The 26,309-nt window shown below is 43.5% G+C and overlaps 4 protein-coding genes across 4 annotated transcripts; 1 reads left to right on the forward strand and 3 right to left on the reverse strand.

Moving 5' to 3' along the window:
• Positions 1–12,064: 12,064 nt before the first annotated feature.
• On the forward strand, positions 12,065–12,472 carry LOC121274581 (late histone H2B.L4-like). The gene has a single exon (XM_041181910.1). It carries the CDS (start codon positions 12,066–12,068, stop codon positions 12,438–12,440), a length of 375 nt encoding a protein of 124 aa, XP_041037844.1. The 5' UTR covers position 12,065; the 3' UTR covers positions 12,441–12,472.
• A 1,924-nt stretch (positions 12,473–14,396) lies between these two features.
• On the reverse strand, positions 14,397–14,830 carry LOC121274600 (histone H3-like). Its single transcript, XM_041181938.1, has one exon. It carries the CDS (start codon positions 14,828–14,830, stop codon positions 14,420–14,422), a length of 411 nt encoding a protein of 136 aa, XP_041037872.1. The 3' UTR covers positions 14,397–14,419.
• Positions 14,831–16,292: 1,462 nt separating this feature from the next.
• LOC121274487 (histone H4-like) lies at positions 16,293–16,604 on the reverse strand. Its single transcript, XM_041181826.1, has one exon. It carries the CDS (start codon positions 16,602–16,604, stop codon positions 16,293–16,295), a length of 312 nt encoding a protein of 103 aa, XP_041037760.1.
• A 1,229-nt stretch (positions 16,605–17,833) lies between these two features.
• LOC121274511 (histone H1-like) lies at positions 17,834–18,469 on the reverse strand. Its single transcript, XM_041181848.1, has one exon. The coding sequence runs from the start codon at positions 18,467–18,469 to the stop codon at positions 17,834–17,836; it is 636 nt and encodes a 211-aa protein (XP_041037782.1).
• Between the last annotated feature and the right edge of the window lie 7,840 nt (positions 18,470–26,309).

Below are 26,309 nucleotides of genomic sequence, written 5' to 3' on the forward strand. Positions count from 1 at the left end.
CAGCAAACTCTTGCACAATGTAGAACTGACACGCAGATAATCTGATAGTGGGTGAGAATTTGGACTGTGATTTATGTATCTACCTGTCAGTGGTACTGAGTTGGGTGACATGGAAACAATGTCTGTCTCTTCTGCTCTGTTTAATTGTTGGTTTGAAAATGTACCGCTGGAAACAGTTCTACTGTCTGAGACTGTGCAACTGATGCACTGTAAATTAGAATGTACATACTGTGTGTGAGGTGATGTCTGCACTGATCACTGTGATACCAGAGGAGGAAACATCACATTTATTCTGGTCCCGCCAATGATTTCCCTGTAGAAAAGTGTGCTTGGTTTACAACAAATACGGGTAAGGGAGAAAATACAAAGGCTCTCAGTCCATAATCATAATGAACAACCACAAAGAAACTGCAGCAATACAAACATTGTCAATTGTCAGCTAGATGCAGGTACAACCGAAACCCTGCACTGCTGATGGGAATGCCGGGTGGAACAGGGGCCTTCGTTCAGGTCGGATTTCCATTCATTGCTCAGTTTTAATTAAGCATTCAACAGACACAAATCAGTCTGGTAAAAACGTGTCAGTCCCAGTTATCAGCTGGAGCCTGTAATAACTGCTGCTTGTCTAACTCCCCACATCCTGACTGTTCAGCTCTGTTCGCACTCTTCACTGTCGAAAAGCAACAAACTGGGGAAGTTGGAACACAATCAGAAATATTCATTGTTCCTTTGGGGACAGTAAGCAGCAATGATTTTCAATAACAGCTTCTTGCCATTCTGTCTCCCTCCTCCCAGGAGGCTGCTGTTTGTTCCCTTCCTCCGGGAGCGGAATCCCTCCATTGGCGGCTGTGTGAAACTATCTTCTTCCAGTCCCAGGCAGAGCTGGGGGAGGACAGCTCATCACTGCCTTTAACAAACACTTGGACCTGCACTGGGCTGCTGGAACCTACAGGATTCACAGGGCAAGAGCTGGAAAGTGACGTCAGGTACGTGCAGACACGATGGGCCGAATTTTTCAATGTTTGTGTTTCCGGAATTTGTGCAGCATTCTGCGCGTTGCCCTCCCCAGCACTGCCCGTGAGTGGAAGAAGATGGTTTAAAACAGCCGTTAATGCAGACACATTTTAAACAGCGGCTGTTTGCTCTCACTTGAACGTTTAGTCCATGGGAGCGGCAATTAGAAATCTGACCTACACAATAGTCCCTGCTCCGTCACTCAGTCCCACTCCTGGAGCAGTGGGTTGTTTCTGGGTGACAGGAAATTGATGTAACAGGAACAACGTCCCCGGTTTTCAGCAGCTGAGTGCTGCAGGACTGCAGTGGATTCAGAGACTCTCTGTTTGTCTTACCTTTCGTTATTTATTCACGGGATGTGGGCTTCACTGGCTGGGCAAGCATTTATTTCCCATGCCGAGTTGCCCTTGGGATGGTGGTGGTAAGCTGCCTTCTTGAACCTCTGATTTTGCGTTGTTCAGAATGATTATTAATTTAATAATTGTTTTGATTTCTTTCTATCTTCTACCTCATCTCTTCTGAAATTAGAATAAAATCTTTTCATTTTCCTTCTGGAAGGCGAATACTTGAAAGCAGCAGAATAAATGTTGTGATTCTACAACACAAGGCGAAGAGAACCAGCTCCTCACACACAGTAAGTACAGTGTCACTCCCAGGGAACAGAAGTGGCCAAGAGGCTAACTTGGTGGAGTTCTGATCCATTGTACTCTGTAAGCACAGGCACCAAGTCCAATTTTAGTTTATGGTTCACTAGGGTGGTTGGTGAAGATTTATTCTAAATTGGCAGGGTGCTGGTCACCAGCTAATAGAAGTACCAGAAAGGAATAAGGACAGAGAGGAGGGAGAGTGATGGATAATACTAGAGAAGGGAGCAATGCCATATTAGCTAGAAATAGATTAAGAAGCCCTATGAGGAATACAAAGACCAGTTTACAATGCATGTATGTAAACACACAGTGTGATAAATGAGGTTGATGAGCTTGAAGGACAAACAGCAATGTGGGAATATGATATAGTGGCAATGAAGGAAACGTGGTTTATAAAGGAATGAGGATTAGGTGCTGAATATTCAGAAATACAGTATTCAGAAATAGATAGGGAAGAAAAAAGGGCAGGTGAGGTGGCAGCACTGATTAGGGAATCATTCTTAGCTGCAATTACAAAGATACAAACTCACATTCTAGATTGAAACTCACTAAATTATTAATCTAAGCGATATCTTATCAAAATGACTGGTACAGATTGAGGTACAAATCACAGAGCAGTCCAAAAAACCCATACAGTATCAGACTGTTAGATAAAAAAAAACAAAAAAACTGCGGATGCTGGAAATCCAAAACAAAAACAGAATTACCTGGAAAAACTCAGCAGGTCTGGCAGCATCGGCGGAGAAGAAAAGAGTTGACGTTTCGAGTCCTCATGACCCTTCGTCATGAGGACTCGAAACATCAACTCTTTTCTTCTCCGCCGATGCTGCCAGACCTGCTGAGTTTTTCCAGGTAATTCTGTTTTTGTTTCAGACTGTTAGATGTTGTACTAATTCTATCGCTGCAAACTGAGCTCAAAAGCCAAGTTAAAATTCTTACTCAGAAACAGGTTGAATGACACAGCATTAGTTTGATTAGTACAAACTGAGTTACACTTGCATATCAATGGAGTTTCACATAAAAGATGACACAGAGTGGGATTTCATATGAGGCCAAACTCACAATTATTCCTTTAACCAACAGCATCAATGACCTATTTCTGCACTGAACTTAACATGGAATGAATCTAGATTGGTAAACAGTGTAAGAGACTGAAGGTTATGTAATGCAACCCACACTGCCATAGAGTAGCAGAGACTGATAGATTCCGAATCATTATTGAGCACATGTCCATTACCAGCCAGTTACTACACTCAGTCACAATACCTGAGCCCAAATGACACTAACCAATCTGACACACACATATGGTACCAATGAAAGTCAGGAATAATCAAAAATTCACACGGAATGACACACACACACAGACACTATTAAATAATGCTTCTTACAGACTGATTCTCAGATTTGCATACACGACTGAACCATACCAACATAATCCAGATAATCCCACATTCAGATCCAGTAGCACTCCTGCCTGAAACATAACAAATTCCACATTCTTATGCAGCACCAGATTTTGACAGAAGGATAATCAACATAATCAAGCACATCTAAACTTGCACGCACATGCACACACACACACACACACAGTGTTAATGTCACAGGACAAAATGAGGTACAGCCCTTTGAGTTGACAACAGGCCTTCAAGTGAGTAATACATCCAGTGTCATTCCCCACCTTCTGTCCTCAACCCTGCACATTCTTCCTTTTCAGATAGTAACCCAATTATCTCCTGACTACCTCGATTGTTTCTGCGTCGGGACCCACATCTGAGATCTTAACCACTCGCTGCATGAAATAGTTTCTCCAAAAAGTATCCACTGTTTCTGTCAATTACCTTAATCTGTGCCCTTTGGTATTTGACCCATCCAGTAGTTGGCACATTTTTTCTCAAGCTGTTGTGACCAGAGTCAGCATATTTTGAATACCTCCACCCTCTCCTCTCAAGCTTCACTCCTCTGAGGAAAATGGCCACTACTTCTTCAACTAAATGTCTGAAGATCCTTCTTCTTCACAATGTGGCTCACTTGCACATGCTAGAGGCTACATATATTCATGTGCAGGGCCCTGTTATCTGCAGGCAAAAGGAACATGTACAGGTGTTGCACCTACCTTGAATTAAACAAAAACATGCAGGGCCACAGCTTCCTGGTGAATTCTTCATGGCAATGTCTCGAACAAGTGGAGTCAGCTTGCCAGCCAATCAGCACCCCTTTTCTCATGCCCTATAACTTCTTCCTCCTTTGACTTAGTGTAACCTTTTTTTGTTAATTTCCCTTTTTTCTATGTCCCTCCTAGAAACACTGAAAATAGGAACAGGGATAGGCCATTCGGCCCTTTGAACCTGCTCCACCATTCATCATGATCATGGCTGATCATCTGCTCCCGCTTTCTCCCCATATCCTTTCATCCCTTTCACCCCAAGAGCTATATCTAACTCCTTCTTGAAAACATACATCTCCTGCCTATCCAACTCAAATAATCTATCCACGTGTACTGGATTGGTTGCTTTACAGACATCAATCATATTCCCTGGAAATGAATGCTTTCCAGGTTTAATTGCCTTAGCCAATGCTGATTACTGATGGGGTTTTAACCACAATAGGAATAATTCGCCATCAGCTTCAGTCTGCCAAACTGTTACAAAGCAGATTTTATAAACCCTCAGTTTTATCATGGAATCCACCCGAATACCATCAGCTCCCATTCACTTCCCTATTACCCTTTCCATTCTTTAATAGCAGTTATGGTTGCGCCCAGCTGTGTCTGTTACCTATTCCAATCCTCCGACTGAAGTATACCTGTTTTTATTTGATTTATCTTCTGAAATGAACAATTAATTAATTTGGTTCCAGTTTAATACGTTTCCTTCTTTTATCTCTAGGCAAGGACTGTGGTTTGTGTGGTTTAGAAGCTCATTTTCCACGTTCACAATCTTAGTAAGAAGCCTGAAATGTCCAGGATGCAAATGACAGATTCACACACACACACACTCCACCTGATTTCCAATCATTGAATTTAATTTGCATCCAGGCTTCCATTTTGCACTATTCATTACTGAGGCTCATCATTCATATCGTGATGTCAGATAATTACAGGTTTAAATTTCAGTTGATAAGTCTGACACGTTTAAGCATTTATATGTATCAATGCCGCTTGATAAGACTGAAAATCATTTGTTGTATTGTTGAAAAGAAGGAATGGAACATGATTATTTGAACTTAAAACTGGAATGGTGAAATTTTCAGACTGGTGGCTGCTGGATATGTGAACTTTCTTGTCTTAAATCAGAGGATTTGGGCCCATTCCTAACTGCCCTGGAGAACGTATTGGTGAGCAGACTTCTTGAATAGAACTGAATGGTTTGCTTGAAACATTTTAGATGGCAGTTCAGGTATAAGCTGCTTACTTTGTTCTGAGATCACATATAAACCAGACTGAGTAAGGATTGGGATGGTAGTTTTACTTCCTAAAAAGATGTAAGATGTTAACTCATTTCCAACACTATGCCTAAGATAACTATTGAATATAGATACAGAATTAATCCCAGAGTCACAAGCAACATCAAAGATTGAGAGCGACAGAATAAATTCCATATTCACATAGAGAACCAGACACTGTGAAGTACCCAACAAATCCAACACGTTTCCAGGCACTGACACATACAGAATGAAGGCAAGGCACTCACATCATCAGTGATATACAGAAACAGAATAAATCACACACTCACTGACAGTGCCAGAGATAGAGAATGGCAGAATGAATCTAATGTCTCACACAGTAGAACTCGGTATTGAAAGAACCTCAAACAGTCCCAGAGATGTAGAGATGTAGAAAGAATCTGAAATTCACACAGTGGCACAGACGTTAAACATACAACATTCAGGAACAAAAACAGAATTACCTGGAAAAACTCAGCAGGTCTGGCAGCATCGGTGGAGAAGAAAAGTGTTGACATTTCGAGTCTTCATGACCCTTCAACAGAACTGGGTTAATCCAAGGAGAGGGGTGAAATATAAGCTGGCTTAAGGTGTGTGTGGGGGGGAGGGGGGGGGGGTGGGTTGGGTGGGGGGAGAGAAGTGGAGGGGGGTGGTGTGGTTGTAGGAAACAACAAGCAGTGATAGGAGCAGATAATCAAAAGATGTCACAGACAAAAGAACAAAAGAACACAGAGGTGTTGAAGGTGGTGATATTATCACCAACCAATATTTTGATTATCTGCTCCAATCACTGCTTGCTTGTCTCTACAACAACACCACCCCCCCTCCACTTCTCTCCCCCTACCCAACTCCCCCACCCAACCCCCCCCACCCCCCACCTTAAACCAGCTTATATTTCACCCTTCTCCTTGGATTCACCCAGTTCTGTTGAAGGGTTATGAGGACTCGAAAAATCAACTCTTTTCTTCTCCGCCGATGCTGCCAGACCTGCTGAGTTTTCCCAGGTAATTCTGTTTTTGTTTTGGATTTCCAATATCCGCAGATTTTGTTTTTAACATTCAGGAACATACGTTCAGAACTAAGGTTTCATAGAGACAAATGAATCTCACAGCTGTGCACAGCATCAGGGATTGAGATTTGCAGAATGAATGTCACACTCAGGCAGAGTACTAGAGCATGACTGAGACAAAATCCAGCTTATTCTCACATACAGTATCACCACCTGGCGGAATTATCTCATTCTCACAAACATCTTACTGATTTACAGAATTAATTCCACTCTCAAGTACATTACCACGGACTGATAGAAATAATCCCACATTCATATGTGCTACCAAAGTCTGACAGAATGACTCCCATTGTCAAGTACAGTACCACTGCCATACAGAATTAATCCCACTCCCATATGCTTTGCCTCAGATTGATAGAATTATTCCCACTCACACATACAGTTCGAAACAGAATGCAGGTGACCAAGCTGGCTAAAGGCTTGAGTTTGGTGAGGGGGGACATGAAAGTATTAATTTTGTTCTGAACGTTTGCTCTTAAAATCTAAGCTAGCCTGTAATTAGCAGTAACTGGAAAGTATTGTGTGAGCAGGCTAATTTTTTTTTCAGTTTAGAAAGGGTAACCTCACTCTCAGCTGTAGGATTTGTGTAGTTAATTAGTTAACTAGTTCCATCTGGTTACTTTTGCCGCAGTTCAGTTTACTATAAATTCAGGGTTCTTTAGTACAGCCAAGGCAAACTGAGCACAGCTGAGCTAACTGAGTGAAGACTTGGAGTTGGTGAAATGGGAGCTCGGTGAAGGGAGGGGGAGGAAAGCAGATCATTGTTTCCTTCTTCTATCCTTCTCACCCCATAAGAATTGGTTCTCGCTCCACTACAGGGAAAGGAGCGTGCTGTTTGTTGAATATCTGGCACATGGGTAAGATATATTCTATCCCCAATGTTTACAATAGTACACAAATTTGTGGTGAAGTTAATAAAATATATAAGAAAGTAACATAAATAACAGAAAAATATAATTAATGTATTATTCAAAACGCATTACGGATAGCATGACGGGTAATATGTCAGAACTGCAGCATATGGGAACTCCTGGATAACATTGTGATCCAGAGCAAACGTCTACAGTAAGTGTACATGGCTTGAGGAAATTCGACTCAGATTTATTGAGCTGGGGGGATCAGTTACAGACTCTGACACATCAGGGAGAGAGGAAGTTACCTTGATGCTTTATACAGGGGCCAGTAATACATCTCAGAGTAGGGTCTTCTGATTTGGTCAGAGACAGGAGGGTGCGACTGCGAATGAGGCAGGTAATGGGACCCAGATGGCAGGAGTCTGCATTGGTCCAATAGGTTTGATGTTCTCTCAGCTTGTTTGAATGAGGGAAGTGGCTGCAGGTTAGATGAACAAACTGACCATGGCACCGTGGTACAGGAAGCCATTCAAGTTGGGGGAATAAAAAGGAATATAGTGGTAGTATGGAGCAGTATATTGAGTGGGATTGGCACTGGTCTCTGTAGCAAAGAGGAAGAGTCCATACACTCTGTTGCCAACCTGGTGCTAGGGTTTGGGACATGAGTTCAGGGCTGGAAAGCAACATGCAGTGGGAGGCAGATCGTGGTCCATGTAAGTACCAAGAACATGGGCAGGTTAAGGAAGTAGGCTCTGCAAAGTCAGAATGAGGGGTTAGGCACGAAATTAAGAAGCAGAAGCTCAAAGGATTATTTCCTGAGCCATGTTCAAATTGGCAGAGGACAAATAAGATTAGAGAAATGAATGCATGGTGGCTCAAACACTTGTGTGGAGAAAGTGAGTTGCAGCTTCATGTACCATTGGCACCAGTGTTATGGAAATTGGGATAGAGACTATTGGGACGGTCCACACCTGAACTGTGCTGGAACTGGTATCCTTGCAAGCTGTATAACTAGGGAAGTAGAGAGGGTTTTAAACTGAATAGTGGAAGCGATCACATTTTCAAAGAGTAGAGACATCGCAAGAAAGAAATGTATTAATATGGGAAATGATAAACAGACCATGACAGGAAGGGACAAATACCATAAACCTAAGAGTAAATCAGCAGATAAGGCTAGATGCTGCAAAAACAATGGAAGGACAAAACTAAACTCTCTGTATATAAATGCATGTGGCATTCAAAACATAACAGATAAACTGATAGTGCAAATAGAAATAAATAAGTATGATCTCATTGCTGTTACAGGGTCATGGCTACAGGATGACATAGATTGGGGCCTGGGCAATGAAGGTTTGGTGACACTTAGGAATGACACAAAGTTAGGAAAAGAGATAGAGGTTAATTAATGATGGTACTGGCACATTATAGAGGGATGACCTAAGTTCAAGAAGCCAGGGATATAGAAGTGGTTTGGGTTGAGATGAGAAATGATAAAGGCAAGAAGTCACTTGTGGACGTGATGAACAGGTTCCTATATAACTACACGGTAGGAGAGATGATAACAGAATGGATCTTGGAAGCTTGTCAGGCAGGTACAGCTATAATAATGGAGGATCTTAATCGACATATAAACTGGAAAAATCATATGGGCAAAAGTAGTGTAGGTGAGGAGTTCATAGAATGTTTTCGGGATAGGTTCTTAGGACAGCTCATTCTGGAGCCAACCAGGGAGCAAGCTATACTAGACCTGGTATTGAGCAACGAGACAGGATTAATTGATACCCTCATAGTGTAGGCACCCCTAGGTAGCAGCGTTCATAATGTGATTGAATTTTACACTCATTTTGAGGGAGAAACGAATGCATCCATGACAAATATTTTAAACTTAATTGAGGGCATGAAAGAAGATCTCGCAAAAGTAAACCTCAACCCCATATTCCTGTCTGCCCCCGATAGCCTTTCATCCCCTCAATAATCAAGCATACATCTAGTTCTACCTTCAAAATATTCAAATACTCTGCTTCCACCGCCTTTTGAGGAAGAGAATGCCCAAATTCACTGCGCCCAGAGAAAAAACAAAATCTCCTCATCCCTGTCATAAATGAGCTGCCCCTTATTTATAAACAGTGAGCCTCGAGTTTTAGATTTTCCTACAAGAGGAAACATCCTCTCCATATTCGCCCTGTTAAGACCCCTCAGGATCTTGAAGGTTTTCAATCTAATCGCCTCTTACTCTTCTAAATTCTAGTCACACAGATAGGCTACACATCCAATCTTTCTTCATAACACAACTCGCCCATTCCTGGTATTAGTCTAGTAAACCTTCTCTGAACTACTTCTAGCACATTTAAATCTTTCCTTAAATAAGGAGAACAGTCCTGTACACAGGACTCCAGATGTGGTCTCACCAGTGGCCTGTACAGCTGATGCAGAAGCTCCCTATTTTTGTAAAAAAAAATTCCCTCACGTTAAATGATAACATTCTATTAGCTCTCCGAATTACCCACTGTACCTGCATACTAACATTTTCTGGTTCATGCACGAGGACACCCATTCCCTCTGAACCTCAGAGCTATGTCATTTCTCACCATTTAGATAATAAGCTTCTTTCTTTATCTTCCTGCCAAAATGAACAATTTCAGGCTATCCCACATTATACTCCGTTTGCCAGAGCTTTGCCTAATCACTTAATATATCTATATCCCTTTGTAGCCTCCTTAGGCCCTGTTCATAATTTAATTTCCTACCTATCTTTGTGTCATCAGCAAATTTATTAGCCATTGCTTCAGTCCTTTCATCGAAGTAATTTACAGAAATTGTAAAATGTTGCGGGCCCAGCACTGATCCCTCTGGCACACCACTCGTCACATCCTGCTAACCAAAAAAGGACCAATTTATGCCAACTCTCTACTTCCTGTTAGCTCACCAATCTTCTATCCATGCCAATATGTTAGCCCCTACTCCTTGAGGTTTTATTTTCCGCAGTAACCTTTGATGTGGTAATTTATCAAATGCCTTCTGGAAATCTAAGTACGGTATATCCATCTGTTACCCTTTATCCGCAGAACATGTGACCCCTTCAAAGAACTCCAATTGGTTAAACATAATTTTCCTTTCAAAAAACAATGCTAACTCTGCCAGGTTGCCTTGATTTGTTTCTAAGTGCACTTCTATAACTTTTTTAATGATAGCTTCTAATATTTTCCCGATGACAGAAGTTAGGCTAACTGGCCTCTAGTTTTCTGCTTTCTGTCTCCCTCCGTTTTTGAATAAAAGAGTTACATTTGCTTTTTTCCAATATAATTGAAGCTTCCCCAATTCTGGGGAATTATGGAAAATTAAAGCAGATGCATCAACTATCTCACTAGCCACTTCTTCCAATTTCCTCAATACCACTTCCCAGATAATTTTCCCCGAGTTCGTCCTTTTCCTGATTTACAGGAATTTCCTCCATTTCCTGATTTACAGCTCTTTCCAGGAGATTACTTTTGTCGTCTATAGTGAAGACCGAAGCAAAATAACTGTTCCATTCATCCGCCATTACCCTACTTTCTATTTTCAATTCTGCCGACGCACTTTCCATAGGACCAAAGCTCACTTTGTTAGGTTTTTTCTTATTTAAATATCTGTAGAAATTCTTCCTATCCTTTTTTATATTACTAGATAGCTTTCTCTCGTACTCTAATTTTCCCTCCTCATGTATATTTTTGTCACTCCTTGCTTTTCTTTATATTATTTCCAATCTTCTGACCTGCCAACCATCTTTGCATAATTTTGCGATTTTCCTTGAAGTTTGATTCTGTCTCTAATTTTCTCAGTAAATCATGGACGGCGGGCCCTCCCCTGAGCACATACGCATTCCAATCAGAGCGAAAAATTCCATGAATTCTGAGATATCCCTTTAAATATCTGCCACAGTCTATCCCTTCGCCATGATCTCATTGAATGACGGAGCAGGCTCGAGTGACTGAGGGGCCGACTCCTGCTCCTGGTTATTTAATTATTTATCTTTTTTAGTTAAAGAAAGAGCGAGTTTATTAGTTACTAAATTGCAAGAAAAATAAATAAAAATGTAACACACATATACACAGATTAAAAATGAGAAGTGAGTCCAGAAATAACAGCTAAAAAGATATACGAATCAGTCTTTGGCCAGTCTGTGAGGAGTAGTGCTCCTGGTTATTATGTTCCTGACTATGTTAGTACCAGAATTAACCAAATTAATCTTCACATACAGCAGTGAAGATAAACAAATGTAGAATATGTTTGAAAGATTCCCAGATATTGTCTATGACTCTCACTTTCCCATTCACTACCAGAAACTGACAGATACAGACTGAATTCTAGACTCTGATTGCGGATCAGATGTTGGCATGTCCAGCATTAAGCTCAAAAATATTATTGGGTTCTGGGAGTGAATGCGAATTGCACACTCGGATAGCAGCACAGACTGAAAGATACACGATCAATGGCACACTGATTCACAGTGCCCGAAACTGAGAAACACAGGGTGATTCTAATTTCTAGTTCCATAAACTGACAGGTACAGAATAAATCCAAAACACACACTGTACCACAGCTTCAAGAACAGAATGCACCCATTGATTCGATGCCTCGACCTGACCTCACACGGCATCCGACTGAGTAAGTCGCTCATGTTCGCACAGCGTCAGATTACCAGAAGGATTCCGGCGTCAGAGTAACAGAAGGAATCATTGTGTAGAAGGGTCCCTCACATCGACGGCCAGGCAACATTTCCCGGTATATCTTTACACAGTGAGAAACTGGCTGGCGAGAAGCCTTGTAAAATATATTGCGTGGCTGTAGTAAAAGGACAAATGACTTGTGGAGAAATCGAAATCTGATTGGATATTTATAGACAGCAATCAGGAAAATATCAAAGAAGAGGCTGTTATTGTTTTTAAAAATGTCCAATCAGAATCACTGTTTTCCAAACCTTCATTAGCATAGATCTGGGAGACTGCCTAATTAATCAGCGCTCGGAAGGGGTTTGGTTTATTTCTGTGTCTGAAACGGAAGATGGTTGATGAGAAGAAACCAGCTCCCAAGAAGGGAGGCAAGAAAGCCTTTAAGAAACCGGTAGCAAAGGGCGGCAAGAAGCGGCGAAAGTCGAGGAAGGAGAGTTACGCCATCTACATCTACAAAGTGATGAAGCAGGTTCACCCCGACACCGGCATCTCCTCCAAGGCCATGAGCATCATGAACTCGTTCGTGAGCGATATTTTCGAGCGCATCGCGGGTGAGGCTTCCCGCCTGGCCCATTACAACAAACGCAGCACCATCAGCTCCCGGGAGATCCAGACCGCCGTGCGCCTGCTGCTGCCCGGGGAACTGGCCAAGCACGCCGTGTCGGAAGGGACAAAGGCGGTGACCAAGTACACCAGCTCCAAGTAAAACCCCACAATGGACTGAAAAAACATTCAAAACACAACGGCTCTTTTAAGAGCCACCCACAATCTCCTTGAAAAAGCTGTATCACCTCAATGTTTATTTTGCCATATTTCAAATTCGAAAGATTTTGAGCTATGTTCTTTTCATCTTATTTCACATAAATATGTTCGGGCTACTGTAGATATATCAGTCGCTCAATTCTTGGACCCATATAATAACGCCCCATAAATGAATGTCCGTCCGCTCGCCCTCTGCGTTTTGTCTCAGACGCATTTATTCGGCCTCTTTGCCTGCCTTTTAAAAGAGAGGGAAAGAGAAAGAGAGAGAACTGAACGCAAATGCGTCAGTTTCCAGTTCTGGTCAAGTTTGGTCTCAATAATCGATCAGTTAATTTCCTATTAGCCCCGGTTTTGTAGGAACCTTCAGTATCAACGCTGGCAAATTTACACCATAAATGTCCGCTTTTGACTCAGAAATATCTACAATATACCGTCCGTTTGTAAAAAGATGCAAATGAGTCTGCAGGCTGGTTTAAGGGCTTCATTAAAGAAAGAGATTAACCCTGTGTGGATTCCGTATGATAAAACCGAATCTGGAACTTGGGATATAACGTGAAATAATCCCATCAGAGACGGACAATTTTCAAACTTTGCCGTCAGACCATGTCAACTGCTAATGGGATTTCCTATATGAAATGCATTTCCTGTTGCATAAATCTATCGGCCGCCTTTTCGATTTCGAAAAGTGTAAATTTCAAGCCGTTATTTTCGGCTTGTTTTCAGGTTCAGATAAACCCAGACTGAAAATCAGAAACAGACAAATAGAGCTGAATCGTAGAACAGAGAACGAGAGAGCGAGATTAAGTATATCTAACATTCGTATACTCAATCCTGAATTACCTATTTCCAATTAACACAATGTTCCGTCGGTTTTTTTGAAAATTTGGCGGGATTTTAAAATTTGAACAAAAATCTGTTGGAATTTGGCGCCGTTATTTTCCACCCTCACTGCGTTGAGTCTCCGTATTGGTGAGTTCAGTACATATCTGATTGGTAATTTGAACAACGTTATGACACGCCACACAAATTAACCAATCAGCAATGCCTGCAGCACCATTCCTCCCGAAGTTATAAGAGAAAGGAACGTGAGATAATTTCCTCATTCTTTGTGGAAGTGTTTGTGAGATTGTGGAAATGTCTGGAAGAGGAAAGACCGGCGGTGAAGCTCAGTCCAGGGCCAAGTCTCGCTCCTCCCGGGCTGGACTGCAGTTCCCGGAGGGCCGTGTTCACAGGCTCCTGAGAAAGGGCAACTAATTATTGTAATAGTGAAGTAATCTGTTCTTGAATTTTTTTAATGTATTTTCAGTTCCCCCTTTGCATTGCGCTGTTTCTTTCCTCACACATCTCCCGCTTTGGTTAAGTGAAGAATTGAAGGCCAGGGTGTCTGAGTGGCTCTTTTATAAAGGCTCATTTCAGAGCCATCCACTTTATCTGTAAAAGTGTGGCCTATTGTCTGTCCGCTGCGTGCTAAATTAGAAAGTTATTGTGCACCACTATTTAATAGGGAAGTGATTCTAATCAGCCATCAATTCTATCTGCATGACAGGGTTTCTTAAAGGACACGCTGTTTGCTCATAGCGTTGCGTTAATAAAGAGCAGCTCACTCTGGGAACGGAATTTATCTGCACGTATTGTAAATGCCGCAATTCATTGTAAAAAAAAACATTTAGCATCAAGATGTTCGCAGTTCTAGTAAATTTGCGTTGAAAATGTATAATTTACCCTACAGTTGACAAAGGCATCATCTGTAATCTCACAATTCTACAAGAATGTCGACCAAAAAGAGCAGATGCAAAGGGGAGTAAAGTGTGTCTTCGCGATGTCGAAGTGAAGGAGTGGTTAACAGGCGATCGCAGCTCTTTCATCTGTCGATTTAATGGCTCTTAAAAGAGCCGTTGTTGTACTTGGTGCTGAAGCCGGGTTTTAGGCGCGTTCCCCGCGGATGCGGCGGGCCAGCTGGATGTCTTTGGGCATGATGGTGACTCGCTTGGCGTGGATGGCGCACAGGTTGGTGTCCTCAAAGAGCCCCACCAGGTAAGCCTCGCTGGCCTCCTGCAGGGCCATGACGGCCGAGCTCTGGAAGCGCAGGTCTGTCTTGAAGTCCTGAGCGATCTCTCGCACCAGGCGCTGGAAGGGCAGTTTGCGGATGAGCAGCTCGGTGGATTTCTGGTAGCGGCGGATCTCCCTCAGAGCCACAGTGCCGGGTCTGCAGCGATGAGGGTTCTTCACTCCGCCCGTGGCTGGAGCGCTCTTCCGGGCCGCTTTGGTAGCCAGCTGTTTGCGGGGAGCTTTCCCTCCGGTGGATTTGCGCGCTGTCTGCTTGGTCCTGGCCATTTTCTCAACAGATTCACCACAATTCCAGATACAAGGACTATTAATGCAGTCCGCTCTACAATCCGCCTTTTTAAACTCTGTGAGGAACCGCCCTGAACAGTAAATAGCTGCTGTCTTTCGCCCAGGCAGTGTTTTATCCAAAATCTAATCAATGAATTAACCCCAGGAAACGCAGTTTCAGTTCCAGTTATTTTTAATTGGCCATTTCAAAAACCCACCAATTTGTGGTAGCCCTTTTCCATCTCGACAAAGGAAGTCTTTGTTTTCCCCTTTTTTTAAAATTAAAAATATCATTTTCACTCTCACTCACTATTTCCTAACCCCAATGAAATTCCAGTACATGTAACCTGTCCCGACAATTTTCAAACCGGCATCATCCTGGTGAAACTGATGATTTTGGGACAGGGACTGTTGTTGAACAGTGTAAAGTCGGTGCTGAATTTCCCAGGCAACAATTGAAGGATTGGCCATGGCTCCCTACAGCACAACTAACCCTAAACATCGCCGCACGCTTACAGGTCTGGAGTTGGTGGTAAAATGGAACCGGTGCAGGGGGATTCAGCCTCCTTCCCGTTGCCCTCATTCTGGGCTGTTCGTGTCGATAAAAAGCGGAGAAAGGGAGCTTCTCGAATTCCCCGCTGGTCCTGGTCTGACAGACTCCGATTCCTGAAAAGAGGTTGACAAATTCCAACAGTTCCTAAAATAGCACAAGGATTTTGTGACAGGAGATACAATATAACAGATCATAAAGTGAGAAAATAACATATGGTGCCTGAAAATTAAGGTTATGGGTTTTCTGGCATTTTTCAAATTGTAATTGGCGGGCTTTTCACATTGGAAGAAAGTAAACCAATTATAACTTTCAATTTATTGTTAATGACTCTGCGATTGGTTAAGAATTCGACGAAGAAGAGGGTGACCAATCAGAGCCAGAGTCTGGCTGCAGCCGCTCAGATTGCGGGAATTCCAGGTCGCCGAGTGACTGAGCTGAAACTGCTCAGTTTCCCAAAACCTGTCAGTAACTTCACGAACATACGTGCGAATAGGAATTAGGAGCAGGAGGAGGCCACTCAGCCCATCGAGCCTGCTCCGCCATTCAGTGAGATCATGGCTGATCTGATGGTAACCTCAACTCCACTGGCGGATTGAACGGCTGATGTCAGAGGAACTGCCGGGTCCTGTCATTACTACCTGACTAATTTTTCATCTAAAACAAAACCTTTGGTAAACATGAAGCAGTGGAGAGACTTTTCACTGTCAGTACAGAATGTGCCATCCGGGTAAATAAACAACGAGCAAACTGAGATTCTCAGCACATTCCCCGTCAGAACAAATCAGGCACTAACATTCTCGATCACAGCCCATCCCAGCTCCCGTTCCCAGGTCTCTGCTCTCTCTGTGAGGCGGTGGGTGGCTCTGAAAAGAGCCTTTGATGTGTGCTTGGCAGAAAGGGTCGAGTTGTTTAGCCGCCGAATCCATAGAGAGTGCGGCCCTGGCGTTTCAGAGCATACATCACATCCATGGCAGTGACCGTCTTGCGCTTGGTGTGTTCAGTGTAGGTGACCTCATCCCTGATCACATTCTCCAGGAAAACCTTCACCACCCCGCGAGTCTCCTCATAGATCAAACCCGAGATCCGCTTGACACCGCCACGGCGAGCCAGGCGGCGGATTGATGGTTTGGTGATGCCCTGGATATTATCACGAACTACTTTGCGGTGCCGCTTTGCTCCACCTTTCTCCAGTCCTTTGCCTCCTTTCCCTCTGCCAGACATGATGATTCTTCACTCAGATCGCTGCAGAATATGAGAGATGAGCTGCTTCACGTTCCTCTTTTACAGACCCCGCCCCGACCTGACTGAGAACGAAACAGAGATTGAAATGCGGGGCGCGGAGGAGCCGGAGTGACGGACAGAACAGAGGAATCCAGGTCCGCCCCCTGCCTATTAGAATTGATTTGTTTTCGAATTCTACGCAGCCCACCCCAACCTGACTGAGAAGGGCGGTGTGCGAGCAGGGAGGGGAGGAACCTGGGTGAAAGTCACACAGAGAGCGGGAGGGAGGAGAGAGCCGGAGTGACAGACAGAGAACAGCCCCTGATCTGTCAGCTCCTCCTCCAGTTTCTGCAACCGCCAATTTCAACCCGTTTATTACCAATGGACCAGAAATCCAGCCCTCCACACAAACTCTTACAGTCTTACAAACTCTTACAAACTTCACACAAACCCTTACAGTCTTACAAACTCTTACAAACTCCACACAAACCCTTACAGTCTTACAAACTCCACACAAACTCTTACAGTCTTACAAACTCTTACAAGCTTCACACAAACCCTTACAGTCTTACAAACTGTTACAAACTCCACACAAACTCTTACAGTCTTACAAACTCTTACAAACTTCACACAAACCCTTACAGTCTTACAAACTCTTACAAACTCCACACAAACCCTTACAGTCTTACAAACTCTTACAAACTCCACACAAACCCTTACAGTCTTACAAACTCTTACAAACTCCACACAAACCCTTACAGTCCCGGGCTTCAGTCAGGAGTTTCCGCAAACCCGGAGCTTTCAAATATGCTCTCGTTATATTCCGACGTAAACACAGTCTATTCTATAACAAGAATCTCCTCGAGTAACATCATCAAACTCATACACACAGAGATCCAGCAGTTTACAAACACATTATTGTAACTGTTTGGGGGAATATCCTGTGTTCAGATTGATGTTATAAAGCGATCTTTACCCAACAGTGTTAACGTCTCACACTGAATCTACCAAACATCTGCATTGGGAGAGAAAGTGGATATTTAATAAATCTAATATTCAGCTGAAATTCAGCATCTGCGGATTTTGCTTTTGCATGAATATGTAATTATCTGTTTTGAGAATGCGCGCTGCCGCGAGACAGGAATCATTTTATTGCGGGATCAGCTCTGTTCAGAGAGACATGGTGGCTCTCAGAAGAACCTTTGGGTTCCGAGGTTTACAATTAAACTTTATTTCTGTTTGGCCGCTGCTTTCTTTGCTGGTTTAGACTTGGTCTTGGCCCACGGTTTATTCACCTTCTTGTGCCTCTTGGGTTTCTTCACCGCCGCCGTTTTCCCAGCCGCTGCTTTCGCCGCCTTTTTTGCTGGTGCTGCTTTCTTGACTGTTGCTTTCTTCGCTGGGGGTTTCTTGGCTGCTACTTTACTGGCTGGAGATTTCTTGGCTGCTGGTTTCTTTGTTTTCACCTTCTTGGCCGCTGGTTTCTTTACTAAAGATTTCTTGGCTGTTGGTTTCTTCTCCTTCTTTCCCAATTTCCCCTGGGATTCCTTCTTAGGGATTTTGAAGGAACCGGAGGCGCCCTGTCCCTTTACCTGCACCAGGGAGCCGCTCTCCACCTTCCTCCTGATACTTAACCTGATCTGGGAGCCCAGCTTCCCCACATCGACACCGCTGCCAGACAAAGCTTTCTTTATCGCGGCCAGGGACATCCCCTTGCGATCGCTGCAACCCGCCACAATCTTCAGGATCTGTTCGCCTAACTTGGGACCGGCTGCCTTCGATCGGGGAGCCGCCTTCTTCTTCTTGGGAGGTTTGACTTGAGCGGCAGCGGCTGGAGGAGCTGTTTCGGCGGCTGCAGTATCAGTCATATCCGAGACTCTGTGTAAAATCTCTCTAACAGTCAGAACTGGATCAGAAATGAAACCAGTGGTGGCGGCTCAGAGCAACTTAAAGGCAGAAAGCGGACGGGGCAGAGACAACCTGCTGTCAGCTCCCAGCTCCTCCAGCCTCTCTGTGTTTCTCTCTCCTCATAAACTCCCCAATTCCAATGAAATTCGGGCTCTCCGGAGACACAGGATACATCCTTCCTGAATCTGACAAACATGTTTGCTGTTGAAAAGATTTCACTCGACCTGAGGACTCCATTTTTGACGTCAACCCATTTTCCTGCTGCTCTGATCGCGCCCCCTCACCCAATCGTTGACGTGTTCTCTACATTTCGATTGATAGCTTCAATTTAACAACATACATCGCCTTGAAATCTAAACATGGGGCTCAGCAGGGGAACAGGGGGATTCATTTTTGGAAAAACTCTTTATTTTACATAAACGAGACTCGGTGCTCACATGATCTGAACGGACACACATTGGATCAACCCGCCAATCCCTTTTATACACTCTCTCTAACACAATATTCACATCTGCACATTCACAGGCCAAAACCTTTACGAAATGTAAATGTTCCAGAACATTTTTTTTCCACGTTTCTGCCTTTGCTCCAGATTCCAGGGGGTTAGTTGTAGTTTTCTTCCTCAGTAACTGTTAAACGCTCCAAGGCCTCGTCCCCGCAGATCGTCTGTTGAACAGATTCCACGGCCAGAGCAAGTCAGATCAGTTTTTCGTTTATTATTGCGATTACACACATCAATATGTTTCTTTACGATGAAGATGATCTCCTCTCGGAACCTCCGCACTTTGTTGTTTTATTTTCTCCTCCTGCAATGACGTGTAACTAAAGATCACAACATCAATAACCAGAGACAGCCAGTTCAATAATCGTTGCGCACTTGCTGATGGTGAATTTTCTGGCAGTGACAGACTGTTTCTGACGACCCTTTGATTCTCATTGGAGAGAACCAGGTGCTCTGTCAAAGCTGAATTTTCTGAGGAGAGGGGACAATGACCGTCTCATCTGTAACACGGCAGCAGTGTTCACAGAGCCAGTGTTACAGCTCCTATCAGTTTGTGCATATCACCCACAATAACACAACCAGAGAGAGCCCCCGAAGGGTGGAGGTGGGCTGCGGGTGACGGGCGCAGTTGGGGGGAGAGGGAGGGAGGTTGAATGTGTATGTGTGTGAGAGAGATTTATTCTTTCAATAATGAACCATGTATCAATAGCACACTAAACCATAGTATTACACTTCCCCATGTATAAGCCAAGAGATTCAGATATGGCAAGTGTATTACAATAGAATACACAGATATTGCAATCAATCGTTGTGCCCATGGATATTTACAGTATCAGAGAGGAATATATCTGCATTGGAAACAGATCCATGAAGGGTCACTGTTATGATTCCTGAGACGAAGAGGTTTCCTTATGATGATGGTTTGAGCAAGTTGGGCCTATCCTCGCTGGAGTTTGGAAGAATGAGAGGCGACCTTATTGAAACATATAAGATTCTGAGGGGGGTTCGCAGAGTAGATGTGAAGCCAGTGTGTCTAGAACAGCATAAAAACACGGAGTCTCTCAACTGAGGCGGGGATGAGGAGGAAGATCTTCCCCCAGAAGGTTGTTAGATGTTGGAATTATCTTGCTCAGAGAGCACTAGGAATTGGTAATCTTCTAGGTGGAGTTAGAGAGATTTGTAATCTGCAAGGTGGTCAGAAGGTCAGGAGCAGGCAGAAACAAATCACAAACAGATCAGCCTCTAAAGCAGTTATCATGCAGGTAAAGCAAATGGATGGGAATAAGATCGGGAGAAAATCGGATCGTGGGCCTGTAATTTAGTATATTCAGTGGGAATTCGAAATGTTTTGCAAAGGTGGGAGCGGTCTGTGGTGAGTCTGAGAACTGAAAATGATCTAAGGGTGAAATTTAAACGTTTGGTATTGAATTAGTTGTAGCAACTCAATTATCTTAACGGACTTGTTGGTGCAGTTATTTCAGAGCGAGAGCGTTATTATCGCTTCCAGGATAATTAACATTTTTTATTGTTCGGTACTTTGTCGATATCTACATGGCGCCGTTGTAGTTGGTCACTATCTTTGTCTCTATCAAAACGACTTGCCTGGCCCGCTGCCCGGGCAGCAACAGATCCTTTCTTGTTCATGTGTCCAGAGAAACAGCATGGGCCAATTTATTGCAGACTGTTGTGATCTGCAGGCTGCACGTGGGACGTGTGACGTGGCAATTGAATTCGGGAACAGGTTGTATTGGATTGAAATAACATAAACATGGTGAGAAATATTGCAAAACAGTTTCTCAATCAAATACAAAATACGAAAGATATATTGTGCGTCGTGCTTCAATAAATGTTGAGCGTTGGATTAACAAGTGAGTGATGGTGGTATATTGATGATTATAGCCGCCGTCTAAGCAGTTAACCCACGTTCAATCCCTGACTATCGCAGTGGTGACCTACTTGATTCTTAGTCGCGGTTAGACCAAAATTCCGGGGGTTAGGAAATCATCACCATGGGTATCAAAACGAGTAATGAAAGCAATACAAAGAGTGGAAATATTTCCATCATGCAAAGAAAAGTGGGTGCTAAATATACCAGGTTATGACGACTTTGGAAAGAATGGGGCAATTGGAAAATGAAGAAGGCTAGCCGTCTTGCATCGTTTGAAAGGGAGTATTAGAGATAGTCGGAATCAATGAGCAGGTATCCCATGGCTAGAAACGTACCAGCAACAGAATGATTCGACAAATTAAATGATCGCTTTGTACATGTCTCCTGGCACAAGCAATGAAGTGGCATAATGTGCTAATTAAGTGATTTTAGAAGATTACAAATACAGTTGTTTTAGCGAGACTCATATTCTGATAGATTGCATTGCTCCAGAAAGCTGTTAATGTTTTGGTTAAACACAAGATATATTCCAGGGACCATGTGTTCCAGACTGGCAAAATGGTCGGTCATAATAAAGTTAGTATTGAGCAATTGGGTCGGACTTGGTTCATAATACAACAAAAAGGGAATATTTAATTACAAGTGAGCATGATGAAATCAAATTCAATTACAACGTTGAAAACAAAGGTGAAATCTAAACAAATACTAAAATCCTAGCTTGCAGGAAGTCAAAATTTAACCGGATGAGTGACAGTGTAATAACAAACAATCTGCAGGGGATGAAAGCAACTTGAATATCGAAATAGGACAAACCCAGAGCTTCAAACGCGAATGTTACCTTGGGCACAAATTAAATCCTAATTGTTAACTACATCAGACAATGTTTTCCCTACAGTGAGATGCAGAATGAATTACAATAAGCAAACCAGAATGTAGACTGAGCTACACATTAAATACTAGCTCCAAAATCTCACTAAGTGTTGTACCAGAACATACAATTAAACTATGAATTCAGTGTTTTCATACTGCAGGAATTACATACCAGTCCATGTATCAGATCGACGCATATGTTGTCACTTCAGCTTGTTTCCACAGTGATACAAATTTATATATTAATGGTCACGTACAAGAACATTGTTCATATTTCAATCTCGTCAACATATAGGTTTACATTAAACAGATACCTCTGGTAACAGGAACATGCATCGTACATCTCTGTTTTCACCCAGGCAGAGACCTTTCCTCCTATCTAAGCCAGACCATCTGTTCTTCTCTTATCTGTTGAAAACAGGCTCAAACTTGGCTGTTTTTTAACATAAGTCTTCCGTCTGACTCCTAGGACACCTAATCTATCTTATTTGCATTCCTCTATGTCCAGCCCGGTTCCCAGGACCGTACTGATGATCACAGGCCTCGAGGATGTGGTTTTTAACTGTTTGTGTACTGGCTGGCACTCGCTGCTTGGAGATTCAAGCAATTTCATTCACTTAAAATAGATTCTTACTGTATTCCTATATTCCCTCTAACAGTCCCCCCATTTGACCCTTGGCCTGGCCCAACTTAGCCAACTATTGTGGTACTGTCCTCTCCCCCTTTACATACCGAAACCCATTGATACTGGCCAGGTATCCAGTTTTGGCACGTAAAAAATTCTGTTCAGATCATCTGGCTCTTCAATTCAGACCTCTAACTTGCTAAATTCCTTTTCCACCTGTTAAAGCTCCCCCCAGCGCCACCTTTTTTGTGATCTTCTGGTACGATGAATCAAGTATGTTAGATATATAATTAATATCAGCTGAAGCAGAACTAGGGCATGAGAGATATTTCTAATCCAGGGGTGTATTTGCACGTTTGAGCCCCAATTCCACAGATCCTCCCACCATGTGGAGGAATCTATTTGCTTGATATCATCTTTTAAAGCTCCAACCTGTTGCTGCAGTGTGTAGTAAGTTCTATATATCTGCTGAGACTGTCCTCGAATCACGGCTAGGTGCTCTGGTAATAATGGAATTTCGTAAGAGAACTGGTTCAAATACCGTGTCAAGTTATCCTTAAGGCTCTCCATGACCTGAATAGTAGCCGTTCCTCTCTTGTATATTTGGACCAGTTCCACCTTTCCCACCCTTGCTGGCACCTGCGGGTGTAGGCACACTGAATGATTGTGGATGGGGCACATCCGGTTGCTCCCATATTGGATCTTTTTCTGCCACGTGGTAATACAATATCTCCCATTCCCCATATATGCCACATGGGTTGGTTCTTTTGCAGCCAATATTGTTTCCATTGTACAATTTGCTTCTGCTTTAAATCCGCACTTAGCTTCTTGTGTCTCATATATGGGATGTGCGCATACTACTGCAGTTGTCTCTATACTACACCCTTCTAATGTGGTGCTAACTATATTCCCTTCTATGTCTACTGCATACGGTGGAATGTCATGGTACCGAATATAATAATCCCCCCGTATCACCCCAATGTTTTCTACTCTATATAATGTCCTGCCAGGTGCTGACTTAGGTATAACAGGTATCACTAAGACAATGCCTAGGAACATATTATTATTCATTATACATTCGACATTCATTCTATATACATGTGTTAAACCTCTGAGCTGGCAACCAGTCAAGTCATGATCCTTATGTCGTGAAAGATTAAATAAATGTTCGTTAGTTACCCATAAAGGAACTACCCCTTCGTTAATTTGTCTTAAATTCTCTCGGGCTTGTTCCAGTGCCCAGGATCCATAGGTGCTGCAAACATCATTTCTGCTCGCTTCGTCTGAAATATTTTTCCCTATCCCGATCAGTTTATTGATAGTCCCTGCATGACCTTCGAGCACGGTAGCCAGGTTTTGGATTAACCGCACCATGTCCTGGTCTGTATTTAATTGGGTGTTATGAATTCCCTGTCCCCGCCCTAAAATCTCCTTCAGCTTGGAGCTCAAGGTACGGACCTTCTGGTCAACAGTCGCTAGGTCAATAGCATTAACCATTGATGTCCCTGTGTTGAATATCGTGGCAGCATCATTCATCAGGCTGCGCTTATCCCGGTTTCCCTCTGGACCTGATCGCAGCCCACCATTCAACTGAACTGCTTCAGTCATCAACTGGCCCATCAGAGCCGTATAAAGTGCTCGAGTCTGGGTTGAGCACCATTGGGGCAGGGCAATACCGGATATGTTCAAGACTACGGGTACCAGCTCATGGTGTACATTATCATACAACACTTTATTCTGATTAACCAAGACGAGGCCATTCGCTGGACCTGGATTCATAGCTGGACAAGGTGGGTCGGTTGGTGTGGGTTGAGGGGCTTCCATTGCCTCTGCTTGGACTGTGGAGGTGGTTGTTGGAGGTGGCTGGATAGTGGTACTAATTTTTTCTTTTGGGCGGACCTCCCACGTCCACCTTCTGTCACTGTTTCCCCAAGTCTGTATATCGTTATTGTTTGGGCTACAAACTTTCCATTTAGAATCCCCAGCATGAGAATGAGTAACCATTGTCTCGTACATTGTCAAACACGCTACGTAAACATGACTTTCTAGTTCACAGACAAAATCGAACTGCCCTGCCCACTCCTTATGCTTAAAACACACAGTAGTTAGATTTGGGAATTTAACATAAGAGCCAACATTCGCAAACAGCCCCCACCAACCGCTTGCACCTGTCATGTCCTCCACACTTCCACGCCCGATCTGAAGCAAACCCTTGCTACAATTCAAAATCAATTGTTCCCCTACTGTTACATTTATTATTCCCCGCTGTGTGTCGCATTCGGCACTGTCCGTACTGTACCAAAGTCCCTCCGGTGGTGCTGGATGAGTAGTGATCAATCCTGACCTTGTTGCCAGTATCACCATGCCAATGAGTGCTGACATTATAATTAACATTCTGTGAACTTAAGCAGTTAACCGTCCCAGACGTCACCGGTCTGTTGTTGAGGTTGGTTCTGTGGATAAAAATCAGTTTAGAAAACGCTTTAATTGTGACCAGTGCCTCCAGCACCCCTTTCCCATAAGTTCACACAAGCGCATGTATCGCTGGTCAAGATTACCTCATACTTGGGTACAAACCCAGGTTACTCGGGGGCAAATTGAACATTGGCTTTCTCTCCAATGCCAGGCACTTCAGCTTGATCTGATCTGATCTGACTTCCCCTTCCAAGTCCCTTATAATCTGCTGATCCCTGGCCTCTTGCCTTAGCCCTTGAAGCTGTCTACACAGCACCCAGACAAATTGCTTCACTCTCTCCCTCATCGGCCCCACTTCCTCACTGCCAGTTATGACATCTCCTGGCAATCTCATCACTCTTCCCGTCATCAACTCATATGGAGTTAACCCTGTTATTCTATTACGCATCGCCCAAAATCCCATCAGAATACTGGGCAACAAGTCTGCCCACCCTTGCCCCGTATCCTGGATGGACTTTGCCAATGCTCGCTATGAGGCCCTATTCATTTGTTTAATGATGCCTGAGCTCTGTGGATGATAGCAAACATGAAACATCTGTTTAATTCCTAGCCACCTACATATTTATTTGAGTACGCACCCCATAAACTGCACACCCTGATATGAGTCCATCTGTAAGCGTATTGCCCCGCGTGGAATTAATTCCTGTAACATTATCCGGGCCACAGTTGTGGCTGAGCAATCCCGCACGGGAAACCTCTACCCATCTCGTGAAATGATCGATAATAACCAGGCAATAGTTTTTTTTCCTCTCAGCTCAGAGGGAGGGGTCCCGTGAAGTCACTGTTCCCAAGGGCCCCTCGGCCGATGTTGGTGTGACATGCAAATTTTGATGGGCTTACCTGGTTTATGTTGGGCACATACTAGACATTGCTGGCAATATTTAGCTACATCTCTTCCCATTCCCCGCCACCATCAGCATCTGCCCATCCGTTCTAATGTGGCTTCCCTTCCATGACGAGAGCTCCCATGTTATATTCTCATAAGACTCTGTTGGCTATATTGAGGTGCTACAATCTTCCCGTCCTTCCACCACACTTCATCCGTGCATTCCATTGCACCCTGTCCCTTCCACTGTTCTCTCCTCTTTCTTAGTATCCCGGTGCAAATCCACTACATTCACCTCCTCAAACCCAGCCGCTGTTACCGCCATCGAATGCTCTGGGCTGGGAGCTGCGGCCTCTTTAGCCGCTTTGTCCGTGCTTTTGTTGTCCAGTTCGACGGAATCTGGTACCTTCCGATGAGGTTTGATTGTTATTACTGCTGCTTGCAGGGATAGTTTAGCGGCTTCTACTAGGTCTCTGACTATTGCTTCATGCTGCACTTGACCTCCTCCCGACGCGACACCACCCCTGTGGCTCCAGGCAACCAAATAATCATTACCGCCCCAAAGGCCTACCTATTAACCCTTTTACCCTGTGTTTTATGCAAAGCTTCTTTCA

The sequence above is a fragment of the Carcharodon carcharias genome (genome assembly GCF_017639515.1).
Source record: "Carcharodon carcharias isolate sCarCar2 chromosome 37 unlocalized genomic scaffold, sCarCar2.pri SUPER_37_unloc_1, whole genome shotgun sequence".
Taxonomy (NCBI): Eukaryota; Metazoa; Chordata; class Chondrichthyes; order Lamniformes; family Lamnidae; genus Carcharodon; species Carcharodon carcharias.

Coding starts and splice junctions, on each gene's coding strand:
- LOC121274581 (XM_041181910.1), top strand. CDS start 12,066: ATGGTTGATGAGAAGAAACCAGCTCCCAAGAAGGGAGGCAAGAAAGCC.
- LOC121274511 (XM_041181848.1), bottom strand. CDS start 18,469: ATGACTGATACTGCAGCCGCCGAAACAGCTCCTCCAGCCGCTGCCGCT.
- LOC121274487 (XM_041181826.1), bottom strand. CDS start 16,604: ATGTCTGGCAGAGGGAAAGGAGGCAAAGGACTGGAGAAAGGTGGAGCA.
- LOC121274600 (XM_041181938.1), bottom strand. CDS start 14,830: ATGGCCAGGACCAAGCAGACAGCGCGCAAATCCACCGGAGGGAAAGCT.